The following is a 27,115-nucleotide window of genomic DNA, read 5'->3' as shown; positions in this document are numbered from 1 at the left end:
ATTGTTTAGCTTAATTCTGTAATGCGGATGACACCATGGTGACATAGAGAAGAAGAGATGCTTTCAAACTAGTCTGGAATATTCATGTGGGAGCACCCAAAGTCCTGAGCAATTTCAGTCATTTTATTGCAAGTAGTAGCTAAAAGATACTAGTAGCAAGTAATAGCTAAGGCAGCCTGTTATTCTTTCATTTGCAATTGTTCTCCACCTACATGGATCTTTACCTGGCTCATGTGCACATTCTACTTCTGTTTGTCTTCTCACCCTCCAAGGATCTGGTTCTGGTTCTCTTTCACAAGACTCTGTGTGGAGACATGGACACAACAGAGTGCATTAGAAGGCAATACTTAGAAGGATATCTGCCTTAGTCCAAAGGAAATTTTGACTAAGACACTTGAAGTTATCTAAAATAACCCCCTATCAATTCAATGTTGAAAAGATACCATCAGAACAAACTTCCGATATGCACGTTATGTTGAAACACTCCAGCCAGAAGCAACAAGATCCCTTCCCTTGATTTTGGATTATTCGCACATGCGTACTCAACACTTCCATCAACAGTGATTTTCATTTCTGTTGGAGGCAAACACTGCAGAGAACACAGTGACTTCTTGGAAACAATGGCATCAATGGAGGAGAGGCCCATAATGGATAATTATCCACTGTTGTATTTTTCTTTAGAAGTTTCTGTATCTGCTGTTACAGCTAAAGCTGCCAAGAAAACTGTAGCTTAGGAAAGAATCCACATGAGACACGCACATATTCTTCAATTAACAGCAATTTGGGTACGTTACGCTGGTGTATCAAAAAGAGTTCAAAGATTTTTTTAAAATGCACACTGTACAGCTATGTAAATTACAGGTTTCCAGTATACACATTTTCTGTATCAAGTTTTGACTTTGTCTAAATATAATACTTAAGCTGCATTACATGGAACTTTGAGTTTGTTTATCCCAATCAAGTACTTCAATGCGACTATTCTCTCCATTAGCTCATTTGAGATATTTATAAAAACTTATTGGTTCAGATTGCAAGGGGAAAGGGGGAGGCATTACCACTGTGAGTTCTCATCCCCAGATCCCCTCCTGCTAAGATGACGAGGGGGCTGACCTAGTCCATGTCAGTCCATATATGGAAACACACATGCATAATCTATGAACTGCAAGCCAGCATGGTAATGCAGCCTTCAGAATGGGAGAAATTACCTACACTTTTATTCAGCGTCAAACAAAAATGGGAAGCCTTTGTTTTGTTACACCAGTAAAGACAGAATTTTCCAGATTATGTTCACAGATAAACTAAATGACATGAAACCAATGGAAAGAATAGAGCTCAGTAGTGTCCATGAGAAAATGTTTTTACTTGCAGAGAATACTGAGCAGAATTACACCTCTTTGTCTATGCAAGTTTATTGAATGGGTCTTGTTGATAATGAGAACACAAACCCTTATTAGAGAGACACCATGCTGGCATTCTACTTACACATTTTATATAACAAACATGCATTGGAAATCACTAGAGGATAGTTGCTCATCTTTTGGAAGGCTTTAGGCGGCACTTGGCATTTAGAAGAATGTCAGGTATTATGATCACCCCAAATGATTGAAGCCAAGATAAAGAAAGGATGGGGTCAGCACAACTACATTTAAATCTAAGCATACTTAAAACTGAGGTATATACAGCTGCTATGGTCACTATTCAACTTCAACTCAAATAAGGAAATCAAGCTTTGTACAACTTCTGAAGGAGCTTGGTGGGCCAGGCCTGAGGGCTTCTTGACCTGGAGCCCCAGGTAATACTGTTCTGCACTAAAGAGGTGATTCAGTGTTCAAAAATTATGGGAAGTTGGTCTCTAGGGAAGCCACAGAAAACACAAAGACAGTGAAGTGTGCTTAATGCCACACTAAGGAGCAAGACTTTACAAGCAAATATGCTACATATGGCTTACAGAAAAGGAATGTGGGGTGGTCCTATGATGGCCTTAAAGCTTATTTCTCCAAGCTTCAGCACCCCATCATTAGAATGACACTAACCTGTCCCACAGTGTCCTTATCTTTACTGTAATAAGCATTCTGAGCACTACAAATATTATCATAAGATCAGAGCGGATGAAGGTTGGCCATATGTCTTGTGTCCTCTGCCTGGCTGCTCTTTTGATCCTATACTGCCTGAAGCAAATATGGGACTGTTCAGACACAGTTGGATAACTAGTCTCCATCTCTTGGTATTCAGCCTCAGGCCCACCGCCAGGATGGCCCATCAAGAGGTCATTTTGCATCATGGTGATCAGGTGGGGAGAAACTGATTCTAGGTTTCCCATCCTATCCATAAGATCAGAGTGGAGTAATGACAGAAAGCTGGCTCCCATTGCAGTTAAATCGCAAGTTCTGTACTACCAAGCAAGCTAAACTAAAGGGGATTTATTTGCTTTATTTATTTATTAGCTATCAATGCATTTTCTGGATTAGTATTCTTGCCTAAATTCTCAAAATATTTAACCCTTCCATCTTATCTCCTTCAGATTTGATAACTATCACTGTGCTGTGCTACTCAGAAATGTTCCTTTCCTTGAGCCCTAATTTTTGCATTCAGTGCTTCTTGATAATAGATTATGTTGCAGTTTCTTAAAGATGAGACAATTAGTCCTTCTTTACCACTAATATACTGTTGTTGATACTGAGTATCCACTTTATGATAACAGGGTGGGCACAAGTAATCCATATGGTATCCTTACAGGGTAATTCTAAAATGTAGGATTGTGGCATAAAGTACAAATAGCACTGGGGTATCCAGCTTGAGTTAAAAGATAAAGTTGCCCGAGATGTCAGAACTAATATTAACGGTACTAAAATTAAGCAAAACATAAATCTGTTCTATAAGACCACCTACCATGAGGGCTTTCAGGATAGTCTTCAGACCAATGCAAGTTGTCTTCCTGAAAACCAAGGCAAGATAGGTGTCACCAAGGAGAAAATTGTATTTATTTCTAAAGTATACAGCCACCAAACTCACAGATTCTGAATGGCATACAGATTAAAAACAGATGTAATACCTAAAAACAAAAGGTGAACATAACAGTAAAGATAAAACGGGGGAACAGACTTACTTTAACTGAAACAGACACTGCATGCTAGATGGGCAATTCCCTGACCTATCCCAGGGCCTGGGGGAAAATGGATTTTCAGAGACTGTTTAAAGCTTGCAGGTTGGGGCAGCCTGAACCTTTGGGGCGATACTTTCCCAAAGGGCAGAAGACACACTCCCTAGGCTCCATCAGATAACACTGCTTAAAGAAGGGGACACAAAAGGTTCCCACTCTGTCAGATCTTACAGAGATGGCAGAAATGTGATAGAGAGGCAGTCCCTGGGATGATGATGATTTATTAAATTATATGCTGCTGACTCCCAGTTACTCTGGGCTAACTGGGCCCTATGCCATGAATTATAGGTGACAACCAGCACCTTGAATTGCACCCAGAACCTCATTGGTAATCAATGCAACTTGCATAGCAGAGGTGTTACATGGGCATACCAGATGCCCCCATAACTGCTTGTGGTGCTGCATTCTGGACCAGTTTCCAAGTGGTCTTGTAGGGCACATTGCAATAATCCCAATGCAAGGTGACCAAGGCATGCTCCCACCCTATTCATAACCAAGATGGAGAATATCCAGCACCAGAAGAACTGTGCACCCATAGCCACTCACTATTCTCAGAACTGAGTTTACGCCTGTTCAATCCCATCCAGAGCTAAGCAGCCTCCAGGCACTGGGACAAGGCCTTGATAGAATAATCCAGTCAAGATATACAAGGGTTGAAATATACATCCAAGTATCATCAGTGTACTGATGATACCTGACCCTATGTCATGGGGTGATCTCATCCATCATATATGTAGATACTAAATGGGAAGAGTGAGAACACTGAGCCCTGATGCACCTCACAAAGCAGGAGCTTTGGGCTGGACCTCTCCACCCTGACTGGAACTAGACAGAGAAAGAGTAGAAGCACTACATCACCATGCCTCCCACTCCCTAAGCCTTTCCAGGAGGATACCACAATCAGTGGTATCAAAAGCTGCTGAAAGATCAAGAACAACCTGTACAGTTGCACCACCCCATCCCAGCTCCACTAAAGATCAACAAGTGCAATCAATGCTTCCTCAGTACAATGCTCCAGCCTGAAACCCGGCTAAAATCGGTCCAGATAATCCACTCCTTTCAGGGCTTTCTAGAGCTGTAATCCAATCACCTTCTCAACAATCTTATCCAAAAAGGAAAGGTTGGCGATAGGATGAACATTCTCCAGAACTGTTGTATCCAGCAAAAGCTTCCTGAGGAGGGGGCTCACCACTGCCTTCTTCATGGCAGGCAGAACTACTTAAGAGTGAATTTACCACATCCTGGACCCAATCATGCATCACTTCCTGGGAGGCCTTAACCAACAAAGAGGGACATAGATCTAAATCACAAGTGGCTGGACTAACAGGCCCTGTGGATTTCCTCAGGTGACAAAGAGTCATTTCCTAGGTAACAAGATTGGACTTTGGGCCTGACCAGTCAGAGTCTAACTCAGACTGGAGAGTTAGCCACACAAGATCTGAGTCAGTATCTGCCAAATGCCTAAAATACTTCTCGTAATGGCCATGTCCATATTCTTTTGACCTAACCCCTCCCCAAGTAAAGAATGGGTCATTTTCAACAGAGCCACTGACCAACTATCTGTGGATGGAAGAAATACATTTTGCTGTTCTTATTGCCACTATGTAATTCCTAATACGACTTCTTACATGTGTAGTCAGATTCACTCTTTGTCTTTCTCGAATGGGGCTCAAGGTGTGTCTTCTGTTTTGTTTTTTTTATCCCTTGAAGCTCATCAGAAAACCAGGGAGGCCCAAGAAATTGACAAACCAGGAGAGGCCATATAGGAGCAATCCAGTCTGAGATCCTTATCACTTCTCCCTTCAGACAGGGACAAAGGCCTTGATTGAATTGTCCACATCCACAGGGGAAAAAAAAGAAGCTTCCTCTGGAACCCATCCAGATCATTAGTCATCCAGAACAGACCAATTAAATAGGTCCTAACTTCCTATATGGAAGGGCAGCATCAGCAAGCCAAACAGCAGTTGAGAGATCTGAGCATGACAAAGGAGTGATGGTAATATCCTCTACCTTCAGATCATGTTGCAGTTGCTTGGAGATAAAAAAAGATCTAGCATATGACCACCTGTGGGTGTTGGGCCCTCAGTAACTTGATCAGGTCTATGATTGCCATGAACCCCTAAGACATACCAGAGTGTATGCTACATGAGGCCAATTAAAGGCTCCCAGCACTGTCAGTCTTGGAGACTCCACTGCCAGCTCAGTGATAGATTCAAGCAGTTCAAGCAAGGATGTCCTTGTGCAACAAGGAGGACATAACAGCAGCCACAAGCCCAATTGTTCCCTGGAGCCCAAACTTTAGAACTACAGAATCTTGCATTCAGTTATCTGCACTGCAGAGCTTCCAAAACTTCCTGGATGACAAATTGTCACCCCACCCCGGGATCACAGCTGGTGTCAAACCCAAAACCCTGCTTGGTATATCTCAGAGAGGAAGAACCCACCCAAGTCTTTGATTATACATGCCAGATTAGCCACCTCACCCACAATAAGATAAGGAAGAGGGGAGCCCATTACACACCCAGACATTTAACATCATCAGGTATTATTTCAGCTATAGTCATACAGAAGACACATGCACACTCACCGACACCATTAGATTAGATTCTTGGATGTGATTTATGAAATCTCTCCCTCTGGATTGTAGCAGAAATGCACATCTATGGAAGTGGGGGGTAAGAGGGGAAGGAAGGAAGAAGATTGAGAAAAGTTTAATTCTAAATACTGTTTGCTATTTAGTGTCAAATTGCAACTGAGGGGTATAAAAAGTTATCTTCCATTCGATCACCCATTAACAGTGCAATCCTGTAAGTGACTAATTGGAAGTCTCATGGAGTTCAATAGGGCTTGTTCCCAGAGTATAAAACTAATATGTTTTCAGCTGGATACTTCAGCCATACCGTGCTTTAGCTTTTCATCCTCTTAACAGAAAATTCATTAAACAAATTTGCAGCAGATGATTCCGGTACTGCCCTCTGAAAGCTTCTGTGGAGTTTTTCATTCTTCCAAAGAGAAAACACCAAATATGTTTGAGGCCGGTTACTTATATTGAACTTCCATTTGTGAAACAATGAATCACAATGGAAGTATTTCTGGATGATACAGTCAAGTGTAACATTAATTCTTGATTTACATTTCCAATTTGTATTCTGACACAAAATACTCAGTAAAACTGCCATATGACAGAAAGACAATAAACACATCTTACTGCTATGAAAAAAACCAATTTCATAATTTTTCAACTGGAGCAGATTCATGAGAGGCAAAACACTACATATTAATTGGATTCACATTACAGCGAGCTGTGAGTTGTCCTAAATATAGGCTATTGAATAAGCCATAATGGTTGAATTCACAAAGCATGATGAACCAAATCCAAACAAAGCATTGCACGATTGGTACAATCCTTGAATCCATGGGCATTGGGTCAGTGTGCTTTTTTTGCCTATTATCAGTTACATCCAAGAGATATTTGAACTTCAGGGTCAAAAAAGTCTGTCCATGTCGGTTCCTACAAGACTTGGAGGGTGGAAGGAAGGAAAAAAGTGTACATCAGAATGTATCACCTTGGAAACCACCTGGCATGCTCTGTCCAGGGATCATCTCCTTGTTCCCAGTTCCTCAGTGCACCATCACAGTAGAAACACCGCACATAATCTTGCTGGCCTGAAAACATCCATGATTAAAAGATCACATGTTGGTCAACAGCAACAGAAACAAAAGATTGCCAGATGCTTGAAGATGCCATGACCCCCACTCAGAATTGAAATTATTGTAAGGATTAAGCACTACCATCATTGCTGCAAGTTTTGCCAGGAGATAGAAAACTGCTGCAACAGTTAGTGCTCTCCCTCTGGCTGGATGGATACGATTTTTCTGGGAGGGTCCAGTAAAAGTAGCAAGCAAACAGAACCAAGAACAATGCAGAATTCAGGGAATCAACTCAACCTATCTTTATATTCATTATGGGGTGACAAGGCCAGATTCACTCTTCGCTCAGGACAGCAGAAGCCTACTGTCTACATAAAGTCATGCAGAATTAAGAATTTCCAGCATGGAAAGTGTGGGGAAGGAGAACACAGGTAAACCAGGCAGATTGATTTCTCTTCCCAGTGACCAAAGCCTGAATTATCCTCCACTTTAGTTTGTTTTGATATTTCAACAAGCACTTACAAGCATGCACACCATTACCAAACTGTTGCACCTAAGAGTTCAGAACTGATGGTGGGTTAAAGGAGAAAATTTTGCACCCACAATTTCACTTCCATAGAAAAATCCTTGCCTTTTTAGCAGCAGAGTAAGATGTTTGTTATTGTTCACCACCCAGAGTCACTAGCTGAGATGGGCAGCTTTACAAATTGCTTAAATAAATAAATATTCAACTGTACTTCTGCAGCTATGGCTATGTGTTATTTTCCATAGGGCGCCCAGTACTTAGAATGGGAAAACGTATTGCTCCTCTGGAAGAAAGGGTTCCTCCCAGAGGAATGACAAAGTGTACAAAGCCTTCCATGGCTTAGGCCCAAATTGCCAACTACTCTCATACAGTCCACTCTCTGCTCTTTAACAGGGCATCATTTGCAGGTTGCTGTAAATCCTAATGGCAATTGTAAATTCTGCTTTTTCACAGCATTCCTTTAGTGTAAGCTTCCGTTGGAACTGAGAGAGGTCTTCTTTTTGTAATAGCTTAGGAGGGGTTTAAATCTTATATTTTTACCCAGTTCGGAAAAAAGGAGAGAACGTTTTAAGCTGCTGAGAGACAGTGGAGATTTGAGAAGTACAACAATGCTGTTCATAGAGAGCCATCCCCAGTGTTTTCCAGCCAAACCTTCAATGGCTTTGAAGAAATTAAGCACATTGTAGAGAATAAACTGAATCTAGACTTATTAGTTAAGGAAACAAAAACAGACCTTATATATTCAAAGGCATCATACCTCTTCATATAAAAGAGCCAGGCTAATATAGTGGTTAAGGTGCCAGATTAGAAACTAGGAGTTCTAGATCTCCTTAAGGCATGAAAGCCAACTGGGTGACACTGCACCAGTCACTCTCTCTCAATCCAAATGAAAGCAGAATATACATTTAATAATAAAGAAATAAAAATAAATACAAAATAGAGTATTAATAAGGCTACCAGTTTCATGCCCTAAGTTTCCAGGAATAATGTAAGCAACACATTAACATAGATGGAACCTTGGTCTTACCCAAAAAAAGCAGTTCTCATTTCCTGCCATACCTGTATAGAAGAAGCCAGCTCTGGCCAACAACTCAGGAGACACAGGAACATAAGATGGCCAATTCTCAAATGTCACCAACCGATCCCCTTCTGTCTCCATATATGGGTATTCTGGTTGACCACCTACAGTGGTCTCCTCCACATTTAAACTTTGTAACATGCCAAGAAACTGGCCATCTACACAGTCCTGGGGCTCTTCAGCCCAAGGCATCTGTTGGCAGTTTCCTACAATTTTGCCCTGGGCAAACAGGCACGCTGGGAAGAATTTCTTGTGCTCTACCATGGGATCCTCTTCAGGTAACCAATTGTATAACAATCCACCACAGCAGAAACACTGGACAGTGTCAGCAGGACCAACAAAATAAAAACCAGCAGCTGCCAGATCAGCTGGAGAAACAGGAACACTTGCTGGCCAGAGCTGAAATGTCCGTAGGCGTCTTATCTCTGACTTCATGCTGGGTCTTGACCAATGCAATGGTGTCCACTGAGTATCCTCAGAAGATGAACTGCTTCCCTCATCCTGGGTTCCCTCTGGAGAAAAGCTGTCCCCCATTTCCCAGCTGCTGGAGAGGAGATTAGTCAAAACATCAGCAACAAGCTGGGCACCCGATGCAATGAAATGTTCTGTCACAGTAGCAGCCTGCATTTCTGAACCCTCTTTGACTCTGCCAACTGTGAATTCTGGAAAACTCTGAACTCAGAGGCCAAACAGACTCCTGAACAGCAGATGCAAATAGGATGCTGGATTTTCTAGAGCCTGCTGATTTGTTGTTGTTGGGACAATTATTGCCCTTCTGCCCAGTTCTTCTTGGGCCTGGAGAGGGAAGGAAGAAAAAGAGAAGCCTTTAAATCAAGCATAAAATCAGTTTGAGTGGGTACATTTGGAGACAAATTCAGCACCTCCAAAAGTAGCAGGAAAACTTTTTATGAAGAACCCATTTTTAGCCTTTTCATCCTTTGTGTATATGGTTAATGCCAGACAAAGAAAAGGATAGTCACTTGGTGACTCATTTCCTGAGTAATCATGCTTAGTGCTTATTCCATTTACAAAAGCATGAAATGTATAGAACAGTTTAGAAACCATTTTCACTGAATATTTCAGCTCCAATCCACTGAGTCCATATGCCAAAAAGAAAAAAAAGGGAGGAAGCACCTCATTCCTTTTAAAGGAAGCTGCTTTTCGACAGACAATCTACCATATCATGCAACACACCCAAGACAGTTAGCTACACTAATGACAAATCACTTCTGTATCAGTGGCAAGATTATAGGAATATATTCATTTAACAATCAGCAGTCACTCAACTCAAAATTTTTATTTTACCTTACACAGAAAAAGAAATAAATCTGAAAAGAAGTCTATTACCTCCAAAAACAGAATCTTGAATCTTTCCTTCTACCACCTACTAAAAACACAGCAGCCTGGTTCATATGCTGCAACTAGCCATAGTTTGTGGTTTACCAAATAAACCACAATTGATAGGATTTGTGATGTACACACATTTCACTGCACTCTTAAGCCTAGCATGCTTTGGTTTGAGTTTGCTTATCTTATAAACCACAGTTAAGCTCATTGTACAAAGCCAGCCAATTTTGTCTTGTGAAACAAATTGCATTGTAGCACAATTTGTAACTCACCTCAAGAATCAAACACATAGGTTACTTCCTCCTCCCTTTTTTTTCTTTTTGGCATGCGGACTCAGTGGATTGGAGCTGGAATATTAAATGAAAATAGTTTCTAAACTGTTCTATACATTTCATGCTTTTGTAAATGAAATAAGCACTAAGCATGATAACTATGTAGCTGCATATGGAACAAGCCAGCTATGCCTCAAACTTAAAACCAGTAACGCAAATAATTCAGAACATAGTACTATTATTCTAGTACTTACCTAACTAGAAAAGAACATACACAAAACACTTCTTCAGCCACAAACTAGAAACACATCTAGAACACTATCTTCTGGGCTGCCTTTAAATTCCTAACCCCACACTGGTAATTACTTGTGTAACCAATGAGCCATTTAAAGCTGCAAGCACTTTTCAGCCTGATTTATGGATACAAACCACTGTGGTGTGGTTTAGAGGTTAAAGTAACCAAGTATCTACCAGGAAGATCCAGATCCAAATCTTAATTCTGCCATGGAGTTTAGTGGGCAAACAATCTGGACATTTATGTTTGTCCTGGATATTTTGTCAGTTTCATGTGATGAAAGCATTTTACCAAAGTGCTATATAGATCAAGAAGCCTAGTGTTCTGCAGCATAAAATGATTTTAACATAAAGGAAAAAGTATACAATGACTATTTTCAGGACATTTTTAGAAACTCTATGACTAGTATTTGCCTATTAAATAAGATTAAAAAGAACACAAAAGCTATGCCTTGCCTTTGACTGAAAAGTCTGTCCAGTCCCTTCAAACCTCAGATCATTGGCAGCTGCTCATAACTTTCTTTTCTCAGGAATTGGTTGGGTACAGAAAACATCAAGGACTTTTTGCTACTGCTTTCTCCTACTAGAGGCATCCTAAAATATTTGCTGATGTTGTTCCAAGTTGGCTGATCTGCCCATGTCACGCATTGACTAGAGAAGGCCAGGTTGTAATAATACAATACTCTCCTGGAGGAGACCCACTTGTAATCTAGGATTACCATATCTGGGCTGCAAGTATCCAGACCGTGAAATGTTAGCAAAGAGATATAAACATCTTTGGCTCTTTGTTACGAATAGTCTTCTGGATTCTTTGCAGCCCTGATGTGATAGGTTCTTTTAACCCAGAGGAATGAAATAGGCTTCCTACGAATTGATTGTATGTATGGAGAAAACAGTCACATGCTGCTTTGGCTGATACAAAGTGTACAACTCTCCTTGGCATAACACCGTGGACTCAACAGCAACTCACTATTGAGTTATATGTCCAAACTACCTTCCATTTTCCTGTCATTCCCAGCAGCACCTATTAAAACTATGTTCATATCCAACAGATGATAAGGCTGAACTTTTTGGAGTATTAGGAAAGTTCAGTACAGTGTTATCAACACTTCTGTGTGAAGTAACTTGATGCTCTGGGATGACTTGGAACCAGGAACTTTTCCTGACTGTTTTGGCTGGGCTTGTACAATATATCAGCTGAAATGCGATCCACTGGTTAGTGTTGTGCAGATTTAGTCTATTAGGTTAACTGAGTAAACCAGGGTTTCTCAAACTGTTGGTTTGGACCCCCTTGGGGCTGGGGGGGGGGTCACATGTAAAACAAAGAAACAAACTGATCAAGCTTGTACAGGAAAGTGGGAACACCATCAGAACTTATTCTGGGCTTTGCTTTTTTCTGCCTGAAAAAGCCAATAATGCACAGTTGCTGTAGGGCAAACTCTTAAAAACCCATGTCATTATATAGATTAAAATTTAATTATTATTTAATCCACCCCAGTTCTGGAGGACTCGGACAGCATACAACAAATACAAACAAAAACCACGACCCTCTTTACAGTAAAGACATACTGTAATCAGAAAGCCAAAAAAAAAAAAAAAACTCTCACTCAAAATAGGCACCCACTACCAAACAGGGGCCAAAAATAAATATTATTAAAAGTAAGCCATACTTTCACTTGCTGAGCTCTAATGACATTATTAGTTTTATTGACACAAATGCATTTATCATTTTAGGGGAGAGTGGTGCTGCAAAGTTTGAGAACTGCAGTAAACTATGGTTTAATAAGCAATGGCTTAGCCGGTTGTGCAAATGCAGCCATTAGGCAAGTTTGGGAGGGACCATTCTGATGACTATAATTGGACTCTAAATATTTTTTTTTTAAAGCTTGGCCCCATATTCCCATTACACTCCAAACACTTGTGATGTGTTTTGCCATCTACTTATCCTTACCCAAGTCCTTTGGATTGGGTTCATCCAGCATGCAGGACTATAAAGTGGTTTGGGCTACAGTATTTTTTGCACTGTGGTTATTGCAACATGTATTGGCTTAGCAAATTCAGTGACCCCTTTTCAAAAAATCAAGGTTTAGCTTCAGGTGTGAGTCCAGCCATTGGCCTTGTCCACGCAACAGGCTGAGCCCCGCAGGTTTTGGGTATGGACTTAAGGGATGGCTGAATCCAGCCATTGTGGTAGCAGGGTGAACTGTAGCTTACATAGCATTTGTTTTTAACCCAATTTGTGGTTGGTTATGAACCACAATTAAGCAAACCATAGCTTAGTATAATGTACTGTCCTGCTTATCAAATGTAATGGAATGCAAATGCAAAACAAAATGTATGATTGATGTTCATTAAGGAACAGGGGACTCTTTGATGTTCTTCAGAAGAGTGGGTTACCTGATCCCAATAATCCACACAAACCATGGCTTGGGCTCCATGTATGAACTCAGCCATCGCCTGGTCCTGCTTAGTAAGTCAGATGTTAATAAGGCCAGAAAAAGGCAGCTTTTTTCGCTCCTCGTAACTAGAGAGGCACCGAAGTTCAACAGGCAGCATTTCTCCGCATGTCCGGGCCACACCTGTTGAACTTCCACCTGCCACGCTGATAAGAAAAAACGCAGCAGCTGCATGGGGAAACCGGCCGTTCCCATCGCTCCTCCTCAGAGGAGCGTTGGGTTAATCGCCGGGGGCTATTTTGGGAGAGATCCGCCATGCTATTCCCTCAGCTTTTCCCTCTTTCTGATTGGCTCCGACTCAGCCCTGATCCCGTCTCCTGGCCCTCCGCTCGCCTGCCAATCACCCAACTCCCACGGAGGATTGGGCGGGAACTTAAAACTGAGGGGAGACCAAGGCGGGGCGGTGTTAGAGACCGCTCGGCGTAACGGCCGTGTCGCTCGTGCGCATGCCCGGCAGGTGATGGCTTCCTCTCCCCCTCCGCTTCCTTCTTCGCCGGCGAGCGCGCGGCGGCCCTTGGCTTTCCCCTTCCCGGCATGCTCCGCGCAGCCGAGGCGTTGACGTCACCGGAGCCCGGTCTCCGCCGCCATTGGAGTTCGAAGGCTCCTCCGGCTGCCTGGGAGCCTCCTTTGCCTTCCTGCCTCTCCGTTTCAAGGAAAGGCGAGGGAGGCGGCGGCGGCGGAAGGGATCGAGAGGCTTGAGGCTGAGAGCCGGGGAAGCGAGAGGACCGGCGAGCGCGCAGCGGCGGCGGCGGGCCTTTCCTCCTCCTCCCCCCCCTCCTCCTCTCCCCCCCCCGTGTGTGTGTGTATGTGTGGGGAGGCGAACGATGTGAGGGAAGAAACGAGCGCGCGCACGGACGAGCCAGCGCGCGTGCGCGCGGCCCTCTCCCCCTCCTTCCCTTGACCTAACACCCCCGCTCCCCTTCCTCACTCCCCTCCCGCCCACGCACCCCGCGCGTGCGCGTAGCCCCTTCTCTGGGGGAGGAGCGGGGGGAGCGGGCGCGCTCGTGCCTGGCCTCGCCCCGCCCCTCCTCTTCCCTTCCCCCTCCAAGCCCCCCCTTTATTTCAGGGCGCATGAGAGATGTCTGCCACTAGCGTTGACCCCCAGGTAAGTGGATGGGGGAGGAAGGCCTGGCGGCATCCCTCTTTCCAGCCCCCCTTCTCCCCCCCCGTCTTCAGTCCTCCCCTCTGCCTTCCTGGCTCTCGACCAATCCTTCCTCGGGCATAACGCGCTTTTTCATGGATGCAGGGAGCACTCTGCTTCCTCCCACCAGCCTTGATCGAAGCCAGGCTTTGCAAGGGAGGACGATGGGAGGTGTAGTCCAACCCGTCGGGAAAGCGGTGGACCCAGCAGTGTGCAAAGAAGCCCTTCTCTGCTTGGGCTTCCCGTCTCTCCCTCCTTCCCTCCCTCCTTCCCTTCCTTCAGGCCTTTGTTAAGTACGGGCCTTGGCCACTAAAAGATTGCCCAGCCCTACCTTAGATTTTGGCTGCTGGCTCTCCCGTGCAGAGCCGCCTTCAGGGTTGCTACAGAGGAGGACTCTGGAGGACTGCCTGGTGCTTGAGTGCCCACTTAATGTCAGAATATAAAAAGAGGGCACGACTCTCCTCCAGAGCTCTGATTCCAGAGAACCGTGATCAGCCACCTCTTTCAGTGCACCTTGGATGGCAGATCTGATTTAGGGCTTGCGTTAGATAGGAACAAGCCCTCCGAAGCAATTTTTAGATAGTTGCTGCAGAACAGATCCATTGGATATTATGTTTCTGTATCCTGAGCAGCTCTAAGCTACAATTTCCGCACTAGTTCTGTAGGAATGTTTTTGCTAACTTCAGCTTCCTGTTTCTTTGCTAGGCCCTCCCTTTTATATTTCTTTCTATACTTGATCTCAGTGGGCTTCTTCATACTTCTATTTGAGCATCAATCCCTGCATGGACATTTAATAATTTTTCTGTAATCATTCCTTCTTGTGTTAGCTGTTTCAGTCCTCCTGGTCCAGGCACTCCCACCTTCAGCTTTAAGGATCAGTATCTAGAATTTTGGCTTTTAGATGGGAATATCTAAATAATTTTGTTTCCCAGGAAGAATTTGGGAGCATTAAAAGAATTGGAGGTTTCCAAAGGCACTATTCCTAAGTGAATGCAAAATTATTTCCTTGCCCTTAAAACTACCTGATTTTACTATGATAGCTTTGTAGTATTTAAATAGCTTAGTATTATTTTTATAATTCTTTTACTAGCCCTGTAAAATAGATGAATAGTATTATTTGCATGTTACAGGGATCTGAGTCTGAGAGATAATGACTTCCCTAAGGCTACTTAGGTGGTACTTGAGTTTATTTTTCAGTCACTTCTTGCTTCTTTACATGCTGCTGCTTCACTGTGTGGAGAGAGGTATTTCTCAGAAGTGGACTTTTTTCTTGATATTTTTATTTGCTTCTCTCCTCCTTTACTCTTTATGCGCTGAGAGGATAAATACATATGTCTATTTCTATATGCATATCCCTGTTAAAATCCAACAACTTGCACATTGGGTAATATTTTAAGGCTTGGAGGGTCTCTTCCCTTTTCTAGGTCTTCCAAGAAGTCAATCTCTTTCGTTTCATATGTTTACCTGGTAACTTAAAGTATAGATTAGGGATTTGTGAAAAGTTTTGCATTCAAACCCTTTTGATGATTTTTGGAAGTATTTCATGGTCAAAACAATGAAAATTGTGTTGAAAAATACTGTTTTGTGCTCAAAGCACTTCTGAGTTATGGGCACTGCCTGCTTCAGATGTGAAGGAGATTTTGGGGGGCATTTCAAATTCAAAATATACTGTATACCGATAGTATATATGGTCAAATTTTTATTTTTGAGAAGCTAGATGTTTTCTCGGTAGTCTGTCGCTCTTTGGATTTCTTACTCCCCAACCCTTTTATTTCAAGACTTATTATTTATAGCAAGACTTTCTCCTTTAAAAAAAACACTAAATCCTTAATATTCATTATTGCATTATATAATTGGCATGGGGGGTATTGTTATTTGTTTCCAATCTCCTGAAAGGCCATGATGCCATCTTAACTATTTGTAACTGGATTGAATAAATGCAAATATTTTTTGAGATCATACTATAGTTATCAAAGACCTAACAGTTGTGGAAAGTAAAGTTGAGGCCAGAGAAAAGACTGGTTGAAAATTGTGACTGAGATACCTAAATGGACTCACCTGTCTTGATTATGAAATACAGTATTGTATCAATGTTATGCATTTTCAATAAATGGTAGTTTGCTTTATTGTGAGAACTCAACAAATGATAAATATTTGTTCTGTCTCTTTTATTTTACCCTGTGCTATGGCATGACAGAGAGCGAAAGGACAGGATAATAAAGGTAAGGAAAGTTCTGACCTGAAAGATAGTTCTTAAAGTAAATTCATCTGAATGTGTGTGTGATAATGTTTGGTTGTAATTGATATATTAAAAAAAGTAAAAGCCTTTGTTTTTGAAGAAGCATTTATTTATAACTGGTGAAGTTTATTCATGTACAGAAGTTCAGTCCTATACATGCCTGTGCAGTTCATTGGGCTTTTATCTAAGATTGCAGCTTAAATCTTAAAATATTTATTAATTTCTATAGTTCTTTTTAGAGTAAGAACCTCACAAAACAAGTTATACTTAAAACTTTAGAATAATAATTAAAGCAATGTTCTCTGCAAACATTTGTTTCCCATTCCCCCCCTTTTTTTTTAAAGTCAAACTTCAAAAGAGGATTGTTTTTCTCTAAGAAAAATTAAAGGTAAAAAATAGTAAATTTCGAAGATTACCATAGTTTTGTAATGCAATTGCAACTCCCTCTTTTGTCATTGGAATATTATGAGATTATAAATCATGGGAGTTGACACATCACCACTCTTTTTCCACTGAAGCTATTTTTGGAGCACTTCTTCCAAAAGTTGAACTTGTCTGGGAGTGCAAGATATAGAGATTATACCTGAAATAGCAATATTTGATGGGGGTTCCTGAAAGATAGAATGTTAATGGCAAAATAACCAATCCTGTTCAACATACTGTGAATTTGAATGTGATTAGAATATTTTATTTTTAGCAGTAGCCAACTAATCCTGACATTTTATGATCAAAAAGCAAAAGTAAGATATCATTTACATGTTCAAAGGAATGCTCCTTATTATGAAAGCAATTTTATAATTTTTTTCATGTTAAGGGTACTAGGAATTTTTAACCTCATGTATTTGTAGCATAGCAAGTTAATAGAGTGCTTTAAAGAACGTGGTAAAGTGGGTAATAATAATTTCTCCACAAGTGACTTAACTCAGTATGTCTAATTGTTTTGAATACTTTCATAAAACTTTGATTTTCATTTGTTCCTGTAATATCTTTCTGACTTTGTGTACATATAAAAAAGTAAAGTATCTGGTGGTTCTGTATTTAGCATAGTTTATAGTGTAGTTTAATCATTTATTTCATACTGTTAACTAAGCTATTATAAATTACATATGCAAAATGAAATAATATATACAATTAAAATCAAATTATTCCTTAGCATAATAACATTACAGCAAACTTAATTCCATAAGCTAAAATTAGCACAATAAACTCAACTACATACAATATAATATATATGTAAATATTAATAATCAATATAATATACGTAACATACTTTTCTGATTATTGCAATGTATATATGCATTTCTTTATAGTAATGGCTATCAGATTTTCTTTTCTTGGTTAGCACTTTTCATATCATCTACCATGGAATTTTTGTACACTACATATGTAACTTTATTTAATTTATTTAATCACATTTGTATAGCCATCCATCTCACATAGTGACTCTGGGCTGCATACATAATAAAACAATCATAATACATAAAAACCATTAAAACAACCAAGTTAAATTAAAAGATAAAAACAGTTTAAAAATCAGATTGGGATCTTATGTGAAATAAGAGCATGCCTTAGAACATGTCTAACATTTGTCTTTATTTGTTACAACAGAATGTAGTCAATGATTGGCAACTTGTCTTTTGTATAAACTTGTCTGTGCTAATGATTATCATATCGAGGAACCTGTGAAAAGCTTATTAGAATGATATTCAAAAGGTTTTAGAAACCACTACTAGTTACTAAATACTGTTAGTGAGGTACACATGGTCTAAAACAAGGAAGTAGTCTTATTTAGATCAATCTAACTTGGCACTAACGAGTATAGAATCTACATTATACCTTCAAGGATAGCAAGGGTTGAACTTTATAAAGGCCATTCACTCAGCATGTTGTTGGCCTCTTTTTGGCATGCCTTGCTGACTTGGAGGCCTCTCACATTTGTGCTCTTGCTTACACTAAATGCTTCAGCTTTCCTTCCCAGGACAAATATATTTTAGTTCATTATATGAATCTTACTCTTGATCTTAACAAAATTGTGTTGCTGGTAGTTGAAAAACCTGCTTGCAAGGTATTCAGTAACTGCCATTCAGATCAGTTTTATAAGGAACAATGGTATCTTGAGGGCTTGTGGAAGGGTTTTTCATCATGTTGAAATCTGACCTCTTTCCCTTCTCTAAATAGATAATGCTATGGGATAAATGCAGTTTTATTTATGTGTACTGTCGTGCTTTAGGAAACAGTTCTTTATTTAAACTTCAAAATGTGCGTTGTTATAATTGCAGCTCTTTTGTTTCAGTGCAAAATGGTTCTCTTCATCAGAAGGATACAGTTCATGACAATGATTTTGAGCCTTATCTTTCTGGACAGTCAAATCAGGTTAGTCTGTATGCCTGAAAAGTGTTTTGACTTTTTAAAAGGGATTTTGAGCATGAATCAATTGGAAGCAATGTAATTTTGTTTAAAAGGAAAACTTTTCTAGCATAGACAGGGAGAATCAAATGGCATATTATTCTCTTTGAATTTCAAATAAACAAATAATTACTGGCTTAAATAAATCCATATTGGCTCTGAATGTTATGGCTTCTTTGTACCTGTTTCCAGAGTAAAACTATTTTTCCTGTTGGTTAAAGTTGAAAATTTTAATATTCTAGAAAATTTGTAAACTGAGGGGCTGAAATTGGAATTAAGTAGATATTTCCAATTTTTATTAAAGTTATGTATTATTATAGAGAAGTATCCTTCTGTCCTGTAATCCATCTTTAGGTTTTCCTATTTCAAATTTTATTTATTTATTCATCATATTTTTATGACCACCCATCTCACAAAAAACGTGACTCTGGGCAGCGTATAATAAAAACCATAAAACAGTGATATAAAAAGCAGTCCAGAGAATTAAAAATTGTTATTAAAAGGCAAAAAGAGAGCAGCAGATATTAACAGCAATGGAGCCACCTCAGCAACTCACCAGTCCCTTCAAGCCCCCAAGCCTGGTGGCATAACCAAGTTTTGAGGGAAATTCAGCAGGGATGGAGCCAACCTCCCTTCAGGGGGTGGGGGGGATGACGTTCCATAAGGCAGATATTACGGCAGAAAAGGCCCATTTTCCTGAGTCCCTCCATATGTAGCTCTTTGGTGGGCAGGATCCGCAGCATACCTATTCTGCTGGATCTGATGGGATCTCATTGATAAGAACTCCCTTTTTTCCCCCTGTGTATCTTGTCTTATGGTTGGCTTTTATATTTGCTGTAGTCAACAATTGACTACAATGCACTTTAGTTTCAGAGGATGGGTTAATATTACTCAAATAATTTTGGAAGATTTGAGTGTGTATGCCAATTCAAAAGGTATGCTAGTCTTGTGAAAAACTAACGTGATAGAGCAGCATCCAGTAACAGAATGAATTTCCCATTCCATCTACCTTGAAGGTTAGGGCTGATCCTCTAAGCATATATGGAGTCATACAAGGGCATTGTACTGGGGAGCAGTTCAAGCTGTAGAAAAAGCTAACCAGAAGAGATAAGCTTTAAGAGAGATTAAGTGAAAATGGCACTTAGTATGAAGATTTCTGATTCATGTGGTGAAAAGTTTAAAAAGAATGTGAAAGTTTGATGAGCATTGACAGAACATGAGGAGCCAATGTTGTATGAAAAGAAATTAGAGAAGGTAGATTTGCATAAAATATTGAGGGAAAAGAATGATGCTGCTGGATCAGGCCAGAGGTGAACTGGAATCACTGAGTGGAAGGGTGTTCTCAAGAATAGCTAGCAAAATGGACAGTTAGGCAATATAATTTAAAATAGTAAAGTTGAATCAAGATAGGTGTGGAATGTAAAGGAAATTAATGATTATGTGGGTAAATAGAACATGAAACAAACAGTAGGAATGATTTTAAAAGGCCAGACTTCATATGGTTATGGGAAAACGAGGAACATGTTTGTGACAGTAATGAATCAAATGTGGAACTTTTATGATATGGCTTAATCAATTGGGGTAAATGAGAACACTCTCTGGAGTGTGCATTTAAACTTCAGGTCTTTTAAAATATATAATTTGCACAGAGGAATCCATTTGTTTTAAAACAGTACATGCTTTAGTCAAAGAATCTACAAACATTTGATTTTACTGAGGTTTAATATAACTGCATAATGTTATATTGTTTGAGGACATTTTAAAAGCAGTCAGATTAATTCTAGTATTATAATATTAGTATACTGTGAAACAAATTTAAAAATAACCTCTCACTTATCCAAACTGCAGATTTTAAAACAAAACATGTCTACTCAAATTGCTCTGTTTCTTGCGATTAATCCTTGAAGCAGTCAGTGGGAAACCATGTGAATGAATTAAGAATTAGCCTGCCTTAATTTTGAGAGATGGAAACAGTTAAGAAGCAAGAAAACATTTTCAGGATTAAGACATTTACAGTTTTTTATGCAGTACTGTGGATTTGAACTTTCCTGAATATTTTTTCTAGTTTAAATAATGTTGTAAACAACTGAATCTGAAATTGCTGTTTTGTCATTTAACAGAGCAACAGCTATCCATCAATGACCGATCCCTACTTGTCCAGTTATTATCCACCTTCTATTAGCTTTCCCTACTCTCTGAGTGAAGCACCCTGGTCAACTGGAGGAGACCCTCCTATCCCATATCTTACAACCTATGGACAGCTGAGTAACGGTGATCACCACTTCATGCATGATGCTGTGTTTGGACAGCCTGGTGGATTGGGGAACAACATTTATCCACACAGGTTTAATTTTTTCCCTGAAAACCCACCTTTCTCAGCATGGGGAACAAGTGGATCTCAAGGGCAGCAGACCCAGAACTCAGCTTACGGAAGCAGCTACAGCTATCCACCCAGCTCCCTTGGTGGTACTATTGTGGATGGGCAAACAGGATTTCATAATGATACCTTGAATAAAGCACCTGGAATGAATAGTATTGAGCAGGGAATGGTTGGACTGAAGATTGGTGGGGATGTCACAACTTCTGCTGTGAAAACAGTAGGCTCTGTGGTAAACAGCGCTGGGATGGCAGGTGCGTTGTCTGGCAACGGCGGATCCAACCTAAACTTGCCAGTATCTAAGCCAACATCTTGGGCTGCTATTGCTAGCAAACCTGCAAAACCTCAGCCCAAAATGAAAGCAAAAAGTGGGCCTGTAATAGGAGGGGCTCTGCCTCCGCCGCCAATTAAGCATAACATGGACATAGGTACTTGGGACAATAAGGGCCCTGTGGCCAAAATTCCAGCTCCTCAGCAGATCCCTTCTCCTCAGTCAATCCCACCGCCACAAATTATCCAGCCTATTCCTGCCCAGCCGCCCCCATTGACACAGCTGCCCTACCAGAACCCTCAGCCACCGCCACCTCAGAACAGATGGGTGGCCCCTCGCAACCGAAACGCAGCTTTTGGCCAAAGTGTAGGAACAAGTAATGAAAGCAATTCACCTGGGAATACCCCGGCAAACACCATCCCTGGTGGTGAATCCCACCCTGTTCTTGAAAAACTGAAAGCTGCGCACAGTTACAACCCTAAGGATTTTGAATGGAACCTTAAAAATGGGCGTGTGTTCATAATAAAGAGTTATTCTGAGGATGATATTCATCGTTCCATCAAATACTCCATTTGGTGTAGCACAGAACATGGCAACAAACGTTTGGACAGTGCTTTCCGCTCTATGAATAGTAAAGGCCCGGTCTATTTACTCTTCAGTGTCAACGGCAGCGGACATTTTTGTGGTGTGGCAGAAATGAAATCGTCAGTGGACTATGGCACCAGTGCTGGTGTCTGGTCCCAGGACAAATGGAAGGGGAAGTTTGATGTCAAGTGGATCTTTGTGAAAGATGTTCCCAACAACCAGCTTCGACACATCAGGCTGGAGAACAATGACAACAAGCCAGTTACAAACTCCCGTGACACTCAGGAGGTGCCCTTAGAAAAAGCAAAGCAAGTGCTTAAAATTATTGCTATGTACAAGCACACAACCTCCATCTTTGATGACTTTTCCCATTATGAAAAGCGCCAGGAGGAGGAAGAGGTGGTACGAAAGGTAAACTGGCTTTAGAACATTTTATTCAATTTGGGGAAAGCAACACTGGAGGTGAATGGGAGTTGAGTGTTTGAAAGGGACTTTTAAAAAACCTAACTGGTTCATAGATATTGTGCAGTCTTCAGATTTAACACACAGGCTTTCAACCCTAAAGCTTTTTAACCTGCTTTATTGTAACAGGCCAAAAAGTTGAGATGTGTCTGCATTGTTAAATACGGCTTAGTTTCAGTGCTGTAATGGATGTAGGCTGTTACAGGGCTTGGAAAATAAGTGAAATACAAATCACTCATCCATGCACGAGCAAGATGTGCTTCTACTTTACAGAGGGGTGCAATGATTGGCAGCTTTTTGTTCCTTATGTGGGATATTCTGGCTGCTGGTTGAAGAAAGAGCTTAAAAGGTATCCATGTGGAAACGAAAGAGCCTTTTACACAAATTGGATGTTGGTATCTATTTAGTACAGGCATGCAAAATCTTTCAAATCCAAAATGCCACATGTTGTCTAAAAACAATTATTTAATGTTCAAAATGGCCTATTTCAACCATTTTTTAAGTGTTTCAAACTTATAATGCTTTCAGAGTTATCGAGAAAGCCTGTTTCAAACACAAACTTGTAATGAAGTATTTTGAATTTGAAATTTTGCACCCCACTCATATTTAGAAAAAAAAAAGATTAGTACACCTCAATTATGTGAGCTATTTTAATATTTGTGTAAAATGAATTTATTGTAAAATTATTAATACAGTATGGAAGTGCATCCTTAAAGCATTTAGACAATGATTGGTTTAAACCAGAACCAAAAGAACCATGAGGTTTTTAAAGGAAAATGCTATAAAGACCAGAAAAAAAGAAAGGTTGACCTGTAAATGGGATTCAGCAAATATCTCTTAAGGACATTAATAACGCAGCCATAGCACAAAATAGAAGCACAGCCTGTTTAAATTAGTTTCTCCAAAATACTGCAAAATAAGGTTTTGGTAGAACTGCTCATGAGTTTACAGGAACCACAAATAAAATAAAAATGGAGAGTAAGATAAGCACAAGAGTCAGTGGTGTGAATAAAATAGAATTATTGTGACATCGAGTTCATTGTTAAAAGGGAGGCCTGGGGAAAGTTTCTGTACATTTATATTAGCCATAGAGCCAGATGCTAGATGAATTTCTTTGTGTCAGCTGCTGTTACCATATTTGTTCCACTGGACAAGATTGTATCTCAACTGCAGGTGTTCAACTGTGCCAGGCTTATAGTTACTGGTTTTAAGATCTCTTTAGTCTACAAGTTACCCAGCTAGATTTCAGCATCTAATCAACTGGCTGATTTAGGTTAGTATTTGAATAGGGGATTGCAACTGGAAAGTTGGGGATGCAAGCTGACTGGAAAATAAAGATAAAAAGCAATAGCAAACTAGTTTCATATCACCCTGAGAAAATGGCAGGAATATGACTCTATAAGTTATCAGGAGTAGTGTTCAATTGGAAGGTGACTTACTAGTCTGTGAGCTCCGGATCAGTCTAGAAACCTGATGGGGATGTGGTTCTGCCCAGGAATAATGTAAGGCTGCAGTGTTCCTGTCCTTTTTGTAAGCTTAATTGAATTACCTGAAATTTCTGGTAATACCTTTACTTTACAATTCCCTTGGGAGCAGAAGATAATGTCCTCAACTGAATTGTTGTTTGTAGAATTTTAGCGTGCTCACACCAGCTTAAATTTAATTGCTACTTATTGTTTACACTGAAGCACAGAACAAAATGATCTTACCTTGTGTTGCAATAAAGGCATAAAAGGTTATTGTATTTAAATTGCATTATTTTATTAATAGGTTTTCTTTTAGAAAAAAATGTTCTTTTAGATACACCAATATCAAATCCTTGCGAATAATTTACAGGACATAACACAGTAATTAGGTTTAGGCTGATACTTTAATGCATATAACTGATACATACAGGAAAAAACGGTTTCTTGGTGCAAAAAAACCCTTGCTTTCTGTACAGCATTTCTTGCTTCTTTCACCTTAAAAGACTACCATGGATTGTGGCTTTGGAGTTGTTATTGTAACATAAAAGGGTCCATGAAGTCTTTTTTTAGCGCAGGCATGTCTTAGGCAGTTAAAGTATGTGGCTGTAGTAGTCTGTTTCTAAAGAACGATCAGCAGCCTGAGCAAACTTGGAAGATTACATGTTTCCAGTACTGTATTTCCATGTTTTTAAGATCTCATTCAGTTTCAGAAGTGATGCTGCACCTGCAAATGGCTGAGGCTATCTTTGGAGACATGCTGGTCCAAAGTGCCCTTCAACATGTTTGCTTGGTTTAACTTGCCTAGGATACTGTTTTATCCTGCTGATCAGCCAAAGGACTTTGGCTACCAAAGGTTTTAGGCAAAACGTTAAGAAATGGAGCTGAGCAGCCAAATTATTATTAATGTGAACCCTTTGAAAACATGAACGTAATGGGAATGAGTGGGTGTCGAATGGGAAATAGTAGATGCTGTAACATCTTGTGGACCAGAAGTCATCACTTGCTCAGGACATCCTAGAATTGGAGCCACCATTTTTAGCATTGTGATTCAGAGAGTTTTCACAGAGAAAAGTCTCAAACCATGCTTTTCTGCCCTTTCAAGTAACAAGCTTCTGGGACTGTGCTGAAACTAAGTACTTTCTGGTAAAAAAAATGGTGACATTGAAGATTAAAGTCATTGAAGTCCTTTATACACTTTCTTGAAACTTTGCCACATTATATAATCCATTAATATCTCATCTATTTTCTGGAATGCTGTGAACTTTCCTGAAAACAGTTGACACCCTGCCCCCACCCCCCAGCAGAGAGAAAGTTAAATGTTCCACAGATCACTTTCCATCAATAGTTACAGAGTTCTAGAAACTTCAAAGCATACACCCTTAAGCCTGGTTTTAAGGTGTAACTTGTAATTTGCAAAGAAATGTACTTCTTTGTACTTGGAGAATCTCCTGATTTTACAGAAAACACTGCCTTTAGGTATCCTAGTTTAGCTTTAGGAGTTAAAGTTAGTATCACAGAAAGCTATGTTGTGATATATTTAAAATGTGCATGGCATGAGGGCAGTTTCCTAGTTGTATTTTATTATAAGTAAATATTGCTACACCATAGGCAAGCCACAGTGTACATGCAACAAAATTGAAATTTTAAGGAACTGCGTGCCCCAATGTTTTAGGGTAGTGTGGCTTTTAAAAAAATTAGGACAGGTAAAGAGTTTTTGTGAGTTTTCACATTCTAATTTCCTGTTTTTCTCTTTGCAGGAACGTCAGAATCAAAATAAACAATAAGAATAAGCATATATGGTTTGCTATATATACATATATATATATATATACACACACACACACACACACTAGAACTGATATTAAATTTGATTATGAAAATTGAATCTTTTTTTAAAAATGCTCTGGTGCTGTGTATTCTGGCATCAGGAGACTATAAAGCTTTCAGCTCCAATATCTCTTTTTTGCAGGGGAAATTCAAATCTTGCATCTTTTAAATACACTGTAGTGGAGGGTTGGTTTTTGTTTTGTTTTTCTTTGCCCAGCTGAATATGCATTAAGTTGTATCTTTTCTATGTAAAATGCTGTAGAATCCATTAATAAAGATGTTTCTTGTTTTTTATTTTTTTTAAGTTGGTTAAACAAGTTCATCTACAATTGAAGATTTTGAAAATATTAGCCTTTTCCAAAGACTTTTAATTGCAGCACAAATTATGTTTCTAATCTGAAAAGTCATTGTTTTTATATTTATGTACTACATATCCTCTTGTCTCACCATCCCCACAATTGTTTTGATTCTTATGGCAAGTAGAAACAGAAATATATCAGTTTGTTTTGTAATTTTGCTTGGAGAAATAACCTGTGTCAAAAATGTTGACATTAATACAGCAAGCTCAGGTTATTTTATGAAGTTCAGTTTTTATCTGTTCTTTTCATTATTTTTGAAAAATATTTAAAGTATACTTCTGCCTTACAGAAAATCAAAAAGGCATAATTCACCGGGGTAATTTCGCATGAAAGAAGTATAAATGGGACTTAACACAAACACAATTGTACATTTTCATCATTTGCAGTTATTTTTTGTGGATATTGCATGAGAAATATTCCTCATGGATTGTACTTTACGTCTTAAATTATTTTGTCTATATTTGGTGAACATTAGTGAACATCTGCTTTGTATCATATCCTGCGAGAAAAAGCTGAGAAGTTTCCTACCATAATTTTTTGCTTTATCTGTAGCTTTTAATCATTTAAATATGTGTTCAACATTGCAGGGGCTTGGGTAACGTGGCTTTTAATTTCCCCCCTGCTTTTTAATATTATTAAATACATTACTTTTAATCTGCCCCTTTTTTTCACTCACCCCCTTGAGGATGTCACTTAAGATTTTATACTAATAATGGTGAGCTTTAATCTAGAATCTTAGTTCAGACTCATATGATGGATTATGCTTCAGATGTTTAAAATTGATTGTGTGTGTGTGCCTATTTTTTCTGTTGGATGAGTAAAAACAACTGTTTTAAGAAATGAATTTTCTGTCATGTTTTTGTGGAATGAGGAAGCTGTCGAAGAACTGGCCACCAACCGGAGTTTCAAAATTTAGCATGAATTCTTGGTGCTCATGCCTGTTGCTCTAGCACATTGAATCTGCACGTGTTTAATCGTAGAGGATCTTTTACTTATATTAGAAAGCAGATGTCTTCTGAAAAACAATATTTACGCAAGAGGACCTCCAATTTAAATGAAAGTTTAAGCTGTATCATTTAGACTTGTATTTAGAACATATAGCTTTGTCTGTTACTTCTGATGTAAGGAGTAATGGAACAGCATCAGATTAACTTTTTCCTCTAGGAGAATACAAGCCTTAATAAATAATACCTACTTA

At 39.7% G+C, this 27,115-nt stretch overlaps 2 protein-coding genes across 5 annotated transcripts in view; one reads left to right on the top strand and one right to left on the bottom strand.

The window, feature by feature from the left end:
* Positions 1–14,641, bottom strand: part of BIRC7 (baculoviral IAP repeat containing 7) — a 17,849-nt gene extending 3,208 nt beyond the window's left edge. For 3 of the 4 annotated variants that reach the window (XR_015798569.1, XM_025163115.2, XM_088154306.1), the window contains exons 1-6: positions 14,257–14,641; positions 8,397–9,210; positions 6,727–6,826; positions 5,748–5,820; positions 2,890–2,935; positions 225–302 (exon numbers count right to left, since the gene is read on the bottom strand). Coding sequence is in view for 3 of the 4 variants with exons in the window: in XM_025163115.2 (XP_025018883.1) it covers positions 225–302; positions 2,890–2,935; positions 5,748–5,820; positions 6,727–6,826; positions 8,397–9,042 (943 nt within the window). In the remaining variant the exon portion in view is untranslated. Of the gene's footprint in view, positions 1–224; positions 303–2,889; positions 2,936–5,747; positions 5,821–6,726; positions 6,827–8,396; positions 9,211–10,034; positions 10,112–14,256 lie in introns of those variants that run through there. The other variant, XM_088154305.1, reaches the window with a different exon arrangement.
* YTHDF1 (YTH N6-methyladenosine RNA binding protein F1) lies at positions 13,229–27,115 on the top strand. Its single transcript, XM_007422823.3, has 5 exons — positions 13,229–13,889; positions 16,123–16,147; positions 18,458–18,537; positions 20,691–22,214; positions 25,489–27,115. The coding sequence occupies exons 1-5, from the start codon at positions 13,863–13,865 to the stop codon at positions 25,513–25,515; spliced, it is 1,683 nt and encodes a 560-aa protein (XP_007422885.1). The 5' UTR covers positions 13,229–13,862; the 3' UTR covers positions 25,516–27,115.

Source organism: Python bivittatus, unplaced genomic scaffold (genome assembly GCF_059951505.1).
Source record: "Python bivittatus isolate LINGU-HERP-01145 unplaced genomic scaffold, Pbiv_v1 ctg000700_np1212, whole genome shotgun sequence".
Lineage (NCBI taxonomy): Eukaryota > Metazoa > Chordata > Lepidosauria > Squamata > Pythonidae > Python > Python bivittatus.
Note: the sequence above shows the minus strand (reverse complement) of the source record. Positions and strands in the feature narration are given on the sequence as shown.

Bases quoted from the DNA above. Each gene is read 5' to 3' on its own strand.
- YTHDF1 (XM_007422823.3), top strand. From the start codon at position 13,863: ATGTCTGCCACTAGCGTTGACCCCCAG. The intron at 13,890-16,122 runs GTAAGTGGATGG...ATGGCATGACAG, and splicing joins CCACTAGCGTTGACCCCCAG to AGAGCGAAAGGACAGGATAA. The intron at 16,148-18,457 runs GTAAGGAAAGTT...CTTTTGTTTCAG, and splicing joins GAAAGGACAGGATAATAAAG to TGCAAAATGGTTCTCTTCAT.